This window comes from Atractosteus spatula, chromosome 18 (genome assembly GCF_055471065.1).
Source record: "Atractosteus spatula isolate fAtrSpa1 chromosome 18, fAtrSpa1.hap1, whole genome shotgun sequence".
NCBI lineage: Eukaryota > Metazoa > Chordata > Actinopteri > Semionotiformes > Lepisosteidae > Atractosteus > Atractosteus spatula.
This window is the reverse complement of record NC_142723.1, coordinates 14788635-14800793: the sequence shown is the minus strand read 5'-3', so window position 1 is coordinate 14800793 and position 12159 is coordinate 14788635. Positions and strand designations below refer to the sequence as shown.

Genomic DNA, 12159 nt, shown 5'->3' with positions numbered 1-12159 from the left:
CAGGAGCTATGTTCTAGTGCAGAGCATTTTTAGCACGCAAACAAGCCGAAGAGTTCTGGACATAATGAAGCTTGTGTGGCACCTTAGAAGACACCTCAGTAATAAGGTATTACACTGGTGGTCTAATTTGATGGAATTAAGGCATCCATCATTATTTCATCATCAGATGGGCAGAGCAAGGATTTCAGCCAACGGCAACACTGACGGCACCAACTTTACAAAGCTGATGTTTTGCCCTGGGTGCCCTGGGTTCTTCCCAGCTCTCAAAACCTGCTGGGTAAGCTAATTTGTGTCTTGCGTGGACCCAACTATAGACTGGCGTACCATCCAGGGTGTTGTCCTGACTTGTCCTGACACCTTAAGCTTCTGGGGTAGGTTTGCAGATGCCGCAATTCTGAACTAACAATAATAAGTGGCTTTCTGATAATTGATAGATGGTTGAAGGTAGCCTATGACCTTGGTCCTCAGTCTTGTCATAGTTTAGCTTAAAGGGGAACCAATTTCTCAGACTGGTTATTAAATCTCAGTGAAATAAATTCGGCATAGAAAGAAAATTGACAAATGTCAAATTAAGCACAAAATGGTGAACTTTGTGGGAGTACTGTAAGTCACCATGTTGTCGCAATCCCCTGATCTTCATTTATTTTCAAAAGAACACAGTAACATGGAGGTTTTACTCCAATTTACATCACAAAATAGATTAAATTTCCAGGTATGCGCAGCGACATATTCTGCGATTCAGAACGGGGCGTCCAAATTTCCAGCTCGGTGAAGCAGCCCTATCACATTGTAGACAAGTAGGCTAGGGAATACATCCCGTTTAATCCAAGAGAAATATTGCTCTCGATTTTGTTTTGATGGAAAATACAACTTAACTCTGCATGCAGATCACGTTGACACATTTCTGTGGTGAAATGTCTACTGCTGTACGAGTACTTATTTGCTCGTACGTAACATTACATTAGTCATTAGAGGGACTAGTGAGCAGGAAGGGCCGCTTCACATCACAATTCAGGCAAACTCTCACTCTGCCTGTGGTTTCAGTCTCAGGAGTTTGCAACAACAGGGCGACTTATAGTACTTTCACAAAGTTCCCAGTTTTGTGCTGAATTTAGATTTTGTCAAATTTCACATAGTGTCAATAACTTTATTTTGTTACCGAGATTTAATAACCAGTCTTAGAAATCGGGACCTGTTCCCCCTTAACCTACCAGCATGTCTTTGGACTCTGGGAGGAAACCAGAGCATCTGGAGGAAACCCATACAGACACCGAGAGAACATACAAATTCCACGCAGACAGCAAAGCAGGAACTGAACCCAGGGACCCAGTGCTACAGTACTGTATATATTACATAAAACTGGGAAAGTGACTGGAACAGGTGTTGTACATGTTGTTCATGTTAATAATATATTCTACAGCTATATTCTAGTCCTGACCTTAAAATGACAAACTGGACCAATACTTAGGATAATTCCTCATGGCTGTAGTTGACCTCAAGTGCTATGAAATGCTAAACAACAAATCAACAGTTTAAGGCCAGAACACAGCCTCTCTCCCGAAACAAAACGTGTGGTGAAAACCCAGCTAAAGCACCAAACAATGTAATTTCCAGTAGTGGAAATGCCAAACGTTTATAGGTCTATTATTTTGGAGATACGGCTCTTGAAATTCTCGAGCGTTCCCCAATCAAAACAGAATAAATGGATAAAATGACTCTATCTGTGAATGTAAGAAAACAAAAATTATTCTGCCGACCCTTGTGTTCAGGAACTTTACACCCCTGGCACAACTTAAATCTTCCAAAACCCGCAGAAAGTTGGAGAAATATTCTTAGTTGCAACCACTACCATAAAAGTTATGACAATAAATCTTCATAAGAATGTGGTTTTAATGCATTATTTTTTTTTAGAATGAACCCCTTGACTTGTAGACTAACAGAGGAGCTCCGTTTAATGTCATGCAAGGGATTTCTTTTTTTCCCCCTTCCATCGGCTCTGAATTATGTAAAAGTGCACTTTTAACACCCCTTTTATTTATATTAAAATATTTCATTTTAGCACAAAGATTTTTAAATGCAATACCAACCAATGACACTGAAGATCCTGGTGAAAACCCACACAAACATGGGAAGAACATGCAACCTCTGCAATAGATGCTGCCGTATTCCTGACTTGAACCGATGAAAATATAAGAGCACAGCTACAGACTTCACTAATGAGGAGAAACCCTCTTCGTTCTACACAACGTTCCATGTTATTTCTGTGAAAACAATTTTCACCATTGATCAAAATGCTGACACTCTGTAGCATCAAACATGTGTCAGACGAAACATCTGAATATAAATGAGAAACACATTCGTAAGAGCATCTCTGAAAATAGAAATCAATATTTTGTGCAAATGAGTTGTGTCAATAGACTCAATCAAAACATTGTTACTGATGGCAAAAAAACATTCAGCGGCAGTGAGGAGCAGTAGTTAGGACTCTGGACTCATAACGAGAAGGTTATGGGTTCAAATCCCGAGTGCAACAATACTGTTGTACTGAGCACCCAGATTTCACCATTAAAACTCACATTTATCGTGTCATTTTGGATAAAAGCATCGGCCAAATAAATCACAGATTTGCAAAATTAAAATGAAAAAGTCTACTGATTGGCCGAGCTGTACAACTACAACTCCCTCTCAGGGATTGCAGGGACTGATCTGAAAGACCGTTCCTCAGAAGATGGGTTCAAGTGCCTCCTTCCATCTGTCACCTTTACATGTGCCCCTTTCTACAACCTCTCCTCACCCCAGAATGTAACTGTGAGGCCGTGGACAAAAGAAGTTCATGTTGCCAAATACCTAGTAGCAGCTGACCCCTGACACCTTTCCCATTTTGCTGTGCGTCAGCATATTATGACATCCACAACTGAGCGAACCAATACTAAGTAGCGATATTCGTGTCACTGGTTCAAGCCTTAAATCTCCCGGACAGCTGTAATTAGTTCCAGAGGAGAGCAGCTGTCTCCGAGGCAACAGCTGGAAATTTTAGAGGGAAAAACAGGAATTCCTTTTTGTCCAAATTAACAGCCTGTCTGGGAAGCTATATGATATAAGAGCACAACACACAGGCTGGAAGGAGGATGGGATATTTGTCTCATTACTTCTTGATCAAAAACTATTTATATATCTAACCTTGCATGGAAAACCCAGACTTTGTGAAATGGCACCGTTCTACTGCAAATCAGTGGAATGACAAGGGGAATTATTTCAACATTTGAGTTTGCTTTAAATCTGCCTGTGTTCAGTTTCTCATTAAATCTCCACATTTTGTGGTGTGAACTGGCCCAGATAACTGCGGCAGTAGGCTTTATTTATTCTTTGCAATATTGTACTTTGTAGAGCTCATAAACTCTCCAGCTCTGCTGTCATTAACTGAACTTTAGAAAGATTTAGTTCCCTTCCTCTGTCACCCAAAGCCATCAGTTCGGGAGTGGGTCTAGTTGTCAATCTCTAGACCTTCTCTAAGTTATTTCCTTTTTATGATGTTATAAAAAGAACTGTAAGTAATATCCCAAAGGCCATCTTAGTGAAGCACTGAGCCTCTCTTAGTTACAAGCCTAAGCCCCTATTTTTGTCTTGAATTGCTTCTCCCCAGTGCATATACATACCGACAATTATGAAAGCAGCAAAAATGGCTTTCTTTGCACCCAAAAATGTAATGTAATGCCACAATAATTCAGCCATCACCATAAATTTCAAGCATGTGAGCACTATTAAGGCTTTTCGGTGGTTATCATATCTACAGGAAGCCTGGGCAGTTTTAGAATCTGTGTGCTACAACCATTATGGCTCATCATGTGTTCCTGTAGAGTTCATCAAGTGCATGACCCAGTGTGAATGACAGATTGCACATGACAAATCAGATTCAGAGCCTGCAGCAGAATATGGATTACAATACCTCATTAAGCTGTTTTATAGAGGAAGCCAGGTCTTCAACAGCACAGCTGGTTCCATACTCCCACAACCCTTTGGGTAAAGAGGTGCATCTTGTTCTTGTTTTTTAATGTACATGGCTACGTAGCTTGTTCTATCCTCTCACAAACCCTCTCATACAGCCAGTGCAATGCGGGGTAGAAATGAATTACGAGTCATGCACAGTTAAAATGAACATACTATCATTTGTAATGGTGGCTGAAATACCAAGGCAGAGTTCTACACAAAATCGTGAAGACGTGAATGAAAAGATGCCTGAGAAAAACAGTCATTACAGTGGTCTTCACTTTAAGCATTATGTTCCATGATCTGGCAACCCTGCAGCCTTTTCGTCATCAGCTCTTAGTGCAATGTCGCCCAAAGAATCAAAAACCAGTTGGACGGAAGCCTTAGTCACAGAGGATCAATACGTACAATCCTTTCCTGAATAATTCATTACACCAGAGAAAAGGTGCACATTGATCTCACACTCATGTCTCAAATTAATTTTTTCTTCTTTGTTCCTTTCAGCGCTTATATTAAAATTTCTTCAAGTATTCCATATCCAGTTTTAAATACAGAAAACTGTATATAGGCGCATGTTTTGGGGCGATGGACTGGAGAAATTTAATTAAGAAAATAGCCATTCGTTTTCTCTATTTTATACACTGCTAGTACACTGAGCTGTTCTTCGTTCCAGCGCTGAGCACCGAGACACAGCCTTTTTAGTTCTACAGTACATGAGGATTCTACCAAAGCTTACCTTGGGGGTTTTCTGCCCTCAAATGGATTGTGTGCAAGCAGCGATAAAGCTATGGAGTCATTCGCCAGCAGTCTTCCTGCCAGCTGGATCACCCACTCATTCTGCTCGTATGTCTGCAAGGAGAAAAGTGTTGAGGTGGTCAGACTCCTGGCTTTGGCTGATGTGACCTCCCCCCTGCAGGACTTCTGTTGGTCAACCTTTTACTCGTATTCCGAAACGGATGAAAAGTGATCGTCTGTATTATACACTTGAAAATTTACGAGAATGGTGCAGTAGTTCCATAACATGAATAATAGATTAACTAATGCCTTTGTTCTGTACAAGTTTAGCTTATGGATGCATATTTCAATAAAACATACAACAAGCTATTAATACTGTAGTATACAGTATTACATTTATGCATGAAACTAATTTGATTGTAAAGAAACACGCAATTAATCATTACCAAAGATTAGTTCTTACTAGGTAACTGAGGTTACTTAGCACACGTTACAGGTTAAAAACAACTTATAAAAGACTTTGAGTCCTTACATTGAACAACCTGTAATGTAACGTCCTGTCACAATTATTGTTGCAGCAACTTCAATGAAAACGTACCTCTAATACTGTAACTGTTGTTATATTTTCTTCTAAAATGTCATTAAATGTTCTATGAGGTTATTTTACAGATATAAACCTGAATACTATTCAATTTTCAAGCGGAATACTAATGGTCTGAATATCATATCTTCAGCCAGTTTCAGGCTACAAGGTGGCAGAATTCACAGCAATTACTGAAGCTCTGTCACCACTGCCAGGTGCTGCTTTGTTTAGGACATATGCTTATTTTATTATTTTCTGCATTTCAGTGCCTAACAGAGTGTCATATTATCTCAGTGATCATTGTTAGCTAATACGTAAGCTTGTGAGGTGTTCCTTTAGAAATAAAACTTTATTTTAACAAGAATCTCTGAATGGATGTTCATCTGGCATCCCAGAAACCCATATTTCCAGTTTGACGATATGAAACACAGCACCTTCCTCACGCCTTTATGTTGTAAGCCGAGCATTACCTTTATGAAACATGGCCAGAGAAGGTACTCAAGAACAGAGATCTGTGATCATCACGGACAGGAAGATATGCGTCATCCACAGTTTGTTTTTATTCCACTCTATCAAGCATATTCAATTTCATGGTCACTTGAAGCTTCATGCATTGGGCATAGGTGCTTGTAAAATCACTGTTTGATGCAATGAATCACACCTTGACCACGCAGTAACACAAAAGCACCTCCAAAATCAAGTGTTTGCATCTCACTTGAAGCTCTAGACCTGCAACTGGCCCCACAGTATATTGTGGCCAAGTCGCTTTGACTAGCTTACAGTGATACTTTATAAATCTTCCTGTATCGTACCCAAACAGGATATATTTTTAGCTTACATTTCTGAATAAAACAGCAGGGGGCAGACCACAACTGCAAACAGTGTGTAACTGCTTCTTAATTATGCCTTGGAGAGTAATACTCAGGTTTAATTTGAAGTGTTTATAATAATAATTTGCTCATTGGGCTCTTAGAGGAAATTACTTTTGTAAAGGTATTTCTGCTAGTGTTAGCAGCTGAATCACAGTAAAGAATGAGACAATGGAAAACTAGTAATTATGCCGTGACAAGCCCCTTTAAATCTCATTTTTCTTTCCATACTCTGACTTGTATAATTAAAGCATAAATCAATTTAATTCGTTAGGAGTTTATTTGCCTAACTGCAACATTTTAAATTGGGCTTCATAATGATGATGTTTTGCAATCTGGACAATGAACAGGGGCCTAGAACCAGGTATGCAATCTTGTTATCTTAAGTAAGAATTATCATATTACATCGTTGCAATTTTTACTGTGTGAACTTCCACACTTTTTAATACTTAAAAAAAAACAGATGTAGTTCTTCATAAGGAAAATATGCCTTTTAATTGTAATTTCTTCCCAACTGCAGTTGCATTAATTATTACATGAATTTATTACAATAAAATTGCCTCGATTAATTTTTATTTTATAAGCACTGACTAAAATTTAAAATATTAATGAAGTCCAAACATAAGAGCAGAATTTAATCTCTCTTTACAGCAGATATACAAGAACCTCCTGGAATCTTATGAGACCACTGTGTCATGACAGCCTTGAATTTCTCACATCTGGGCCAGGAAAATCCAGTGGCGCTGATGGACATCACTAGTCTGAGCATTCATGGTTTGTTTAATTATACTGAAATTAACAAAATGTGTTATACCTCATTTGTAATTCAACAAAATGGGACATGACTGGAAGAAAATGAATACTTTTGCAAGGCACGGTATCTATTTTGGAGATATTTTGGAAAAAGAGGGGCCAAATTCAAGACCCTCCGTATACTATATAAGAACAGAAGACAAGTTGCAGGCAAGAAGAGGCCATTCAGACCATCTTGCCTGTTTCGTAGTTAGTAGCTCATAGATTCCAGGATCACATTCAGCTGTTTCTTGAAAAATGACAGGCTTCAAGAACTAGGTACCTTGGATAAAGAGCGGTTCTCAGTTTAGGAGGCTGTCCTCATCTATATTAGGCCACTTGCCTGAAAGGCAGCAAACCACATCAGCCAATCCAGCCGATAGTGGTATGGTGAGATTAGACACGGACGCCTCCTCAGATCGCCTGGCTTGCATTTGAACTCGTACTCTTCCCAGATAGCTGTGGGCTCTGCGTGGTCAGGACTATGTGTGCCTTGGAAGACGACTTCTGTCCTTTCTTTCGTAATACTGGCAAGAGAGAGAGAGAAGCAATGCAAGGCACATCACGCTTTGTAACTTTTTCAAAACCTACCAGGGACTCATCTAGATGAAATTAAGATGTAAGATGGATGTGTCTGTGACACACTATGTTTGAAATACAAGTGCAACACTATCAGGTCAATTTATGACCTGAACAGACTTTCATAGGAAACATTGCATCCACTGGAAAAGATGAACGATTACACTGATGAGCAATTGCAATACAACATCCTTATCTCACTTATCACAGGTCTGGAATCGAACGCAGGGCCCTAGCACGGCGATCAACCTTCACAATATATCACTGTGTCAGTACAGAATGTCTTGAGAGTAAGTAGTACCTTCCAAACGCGCCGTATGTATTTACTATTCTTAATGGGTTGAAGGAGGTGTTCATAATTTGTCTGGAGCTCAACAGGTTTAGCACCACTGGTAAACTGAGGTAGGCTATCAGGAGGCCCAGAGAGATATTCACCACTCGTCGGAGTAGGGTGCCTTGGGAAAACACAAAGAAAAAGTCAGTCAGCAAGACGATGGAACCAGTCATTTAGCAATGGTCTATATGACAACTGGGGGACTCATTGTTGACTGAGCATTCTTCTAATGTTGACAAATCCTGGAAACTTCCAAGTTTTCCTTCTTTTCCAGATGAGGTTCAGCAAACACACTCTTCATGCTTACGCTTTTAATCAGCGCTTAAGACATGCAACTAGATAAGGCAATGTCTCCCGTGCAAAAAAAAAACCTTTTGGTGACAACACCTAAAAATAGGATCGTAACAACAGTGGGAAAGAGTGGAAAGATTTTTTTATTAAAAAAGACAAAAAAATTCACATCTATTAAGAAATAGCTATTGCTCATTTCTTGGTAGACATCTATGGGCTATTTGAGGCAATAGATCAGCAACTTTCAAGAGTGGGTCTACAGCCCATTTCAGCACTTTTATTAATATTTATTATTTATTATACTCAATTTGCTGACATATTCATTTTAAAACAATTTCCATATTATGGATGATCCAATCATCAAAGTAAAAGGTGATGCATATTCAATATATATACAAAATAGAAGGATTCTGTTCCTCTTTTCCACAAAGAGAAACGATTTCTGTTAGCGCAAAGCCATCTGCAGGTCCAGACTACACAATCAAACTAAGACTCATGTATATAAATATATATTTTGTGTGAAAAAAAAATCCTCTTTGTCTTTAATTGCCGGTAAGACCCAATGTTTGAGTACCGTAAAAAACAGTCCTGCACAATTTTCATGCCCAGTTAATATAAAGATCCTTCACATAAAACTGAAAGTGTTAGTTGGTCCTCAGAGACCAATTACTGAATGCAAAATAAAACTGGGCTCCTGTTTTACTACATTTTTCAATGCTAAGCACCCATTTAATTTTTAGGGGCTTTGGCCCTGAATGCATTAATAACAAGTGATTAATTTGCACCAGCCTAAAAGCCCTCACTCTGTAACAATAGAAGCTCCTTTGCTCCTTGGCTGCCAAAACTAGGACTAGGTGAAGTCTTCCAGATGTGTGTCTGCTGGCTTAATTATGGGGGAAAATATTGATTTCTTGAGCTCTAATTATCCCTCTTGGCTCTTTTTGTAACAAGGTGTAATGAAGAGATGTGGCCAGCATTGCGAGAGAATATTATGAGAACTCTGGATACTGCTACTCCTAGACAGTTAGCCCCTCATAAGTTCTTTGCAATCGTTTTCAATGGTTTCGATTGCAGTTTGGGGTCCTAGAGACCCTCGGTTTTCACAGATCTGGAATACGTGTTAACTTGTACGAGTTAAGAAAGTTATTAATCCTAATCTGTCATACAGAATGAGTCTAAAGAAAACAATAAAAACTATGCCTGACTTAAGGTCCCCAGGCTAAAGGCGTGTTCTAGATTGATGTTCTACATCTGTAAAGCAAAACAATAGCACAAGACTTTACCATCTACAAGTAATAATTGTGTAACAAGTAATAATTTCCCTCCAGAGGAACACACAAAGAGTATCCATCTACATCCAAGTTATTTTTTAAACACTCATAAAACCTACAAAGTGATAGGATGGCACCTAGTAAATGAACTAATGTAAGTGAAAGGTTTTTAATAACTCCACACACCTTCATAAGAGTTCGAAGAATCAGTTATGGAAGCTTGATTCATTCCTTTCAAATCCTTTTGTGTAGTGAGTCAGGATTGCTCAGGGGTCTCATGTCAGATGGAGGACAGACAGCCTCCACTAAAATTAAAATTGCAGGCTATGCAACATGGACTGTTGGCATAGGATAGGTCAAGAATCGCTAAGCTCAATCTTCACCTTAGCCATGCTAAGCCTGCTCAGATCACTGGGCCCACAGCTACCTACTAGCAAAACTCAATTTTCAGGCACCCATTCTGCACATTACCTTCAATTAAATTACAAATTGGGAGCTTCCCCTGTTTTATCCAATCTGACAAGATCCAGAACAGCCCTTTGCATAGCATGGATTTCAGCTGTAATACCTACCTAAAGTCGGGACTGGCTTCTGCCCAGATGCTTCTTGTGCCTGAATCGTGGTCACCAGCTCCTTAGCTTTGCCTCCTCTGGAACTGAAGAAGAAGCTCAAGCTTGCGTCATCAAAACAGGCAATGCTGGGGACAATGGACAGCCAGTTCAGGAAGCTAAGGTTCCCACTCAGGATAAGCGCCACCTTGAGGAAGATAGTGAATACACAGGTAACAAGAGACCATAAGACGACTAAAACAGTGCAGAACTCCGGTAGTGTTTTAAATGACATGTGTGCACAGTGATAGGACCGAAATAGCAAAAGTTATCTACAAAACATGCAAAATAAAGCAATTTTAATTTCCAACTGTAAACAGGATAATGCTTTGAAAGGGAAAAAAGGAAAATGTACAGGCAGGATAGTTGACTGAAACACAACTTAACAGCTTACATGAACTGTACAATGTGTACTTAGAACCACAAGATGGTAGTATAACTACAGAGTACCAGATCGTAACCACCTTAATAAATGCCAGATTGATATCATATTCCAAATGTCACACTGGGAAAAGGCTTGGTGTCATAATCTGTGCTGTTTATTTTCACCATTATTTTCCTAAAATCCTGGTACACTAGATTGAATTACTTTAACCTCCACATCAACAAAAATATTAATAGAGCTATATATACTGTACTAAGGTCTCTTTTTAAATTTTGTTAATTTTAACGAGGCGGGCTCTCTTAATGCACAGCTTGACAAAATTAATCTGTGACTGTCTGAAAAGCATTCAGAACCACGTGACTGCCTGAGAATGACTGAGTACAATCAAATTCAATGGGCAGTGTCCTCTACCCATGGTATCATTAATATAATTAAATTTGAATTCTGCTCATTAAACCAGTGTAGGTTATGCAACTAATATTTCTAGGTGCTAAAAAGCTATTTTATCACAGATGGCATACTCCACTAAGCTCCATGCCTTAGACTGCTGTTATTACCCTTGCAATAGCCTATGCTTCTACATACGAAACTCCTAAGCTCTCAGAATGATTTGATATCCAGGTATGGCATCTTTGAAGATGTACTGTACAACAAGCAGCTTCACTGGAAACCACAGGTGCAGAGAAGCATTTTCATACTGTACGAAGGATGTACCCTTTCCACACTTCCTAAAGGCAAATACAACAACAATAACAACGATGGGAATTAAATCAGTCTGCTGCAAAGAGATGGGGAATGTTGCAAACTCCTGTGCAGAAAATACTGTTGATTAAGCAAAATGCACATACAGTATATAGTATATTCATGTGCAAATTAATAAAACCGTAATAAATTAAAAATTAAATAAGAATAGCATCTCTTGATTCGCGACTGTTTATTCACCCAGCGCAGTACAACATATATCTGTGATAGCTGCTGTTCTGAATGTATTTGCACTCTACATCTATATTTGTGTGTAGACACAGACACAAACAGGCCACAGTGAAGCGCATAAAGAGAAATGTGTTTATTTGAAGAAAACTGGAGGGCCATAGATACCAGGAGCATCAGCTGTGACTTGGTTTGAGGGTGCCAGCTTTGCATTTGAAGCGCGATCAAAATGCCAGGCTTTACTCCAATTTATAACCCCAAATTGATCCAATTAATTTACTGTAAATACTGCCCGAACCAGACTTTTGGTATTTCATATTTTCTTAAAATCTTTGTAAGCTGATGATTTAAAAGATCATCTTGAGTCAATGCAGTTAGCTATGCAGATATTTTTCTGAGGGCTTGGACTGCAGCATTTGAGTTTTTCAGTGGAACGGCGAAGAACGAATGAAATAAACCACTTAAGTGTGTGAAGAGTTGGATGGAGTACAAGCAAGAGGAGCCAGCAGCATTTCAGGAACCCCGTTAATCACCCCTAATTCCGGCTGCTGATGACGTTACTTAACGATCACAAGAATTTGACAACATTTCTGTTCTCAGCAAGCTTTAACATAACTTGTGGCTGAATTATTAATGTATTATCAAGTTTTCCCGTCTACTCTGAGCATCTGAGCATAAATTCCCATACAGACAGGCTACTGCTTCTGTGCCGTTGCTTTCTCTGGTGATAAAAATCAGTTTTTAACAATCCCAGTCTTACTGGACCCTGGATCTTTATACTAGCTGAACTGTTAA

The 12159-nt window shown here is 39.1% G+C and overlaps 1 protein-coding gene across 1 annotated transcript in view; it reads right to left on the bottom strand.

The window, feature by feature from the left end:
• lmf1 (lipase maturation factor 1) overlaps positions 1-12159 on the bottom strand; it is a 67302-nt gene that overhangs the window by 4406 nt on the left and 50737 nt on the right. The window contains exons 4-7 of the mRNA XM_088936960.1: positions 10014-10197; positions 7847-8000; positions 7310-7493; positions 4724-4836 (exon numbers count right to left, since the gene is read on the bottom strand). Of these exons, the coding sequence (XP_088793086.1) occupies positions 4724-4836; positions 7310-7493; positions 7847-8000; positions 10014-10197 (635 nt within the window). The remainder of the gene's footprint in view (positions 1-4723; positions 4837-7309; positions 7494-7846; positions 8001-10013; positions 10198-12159) is intronic.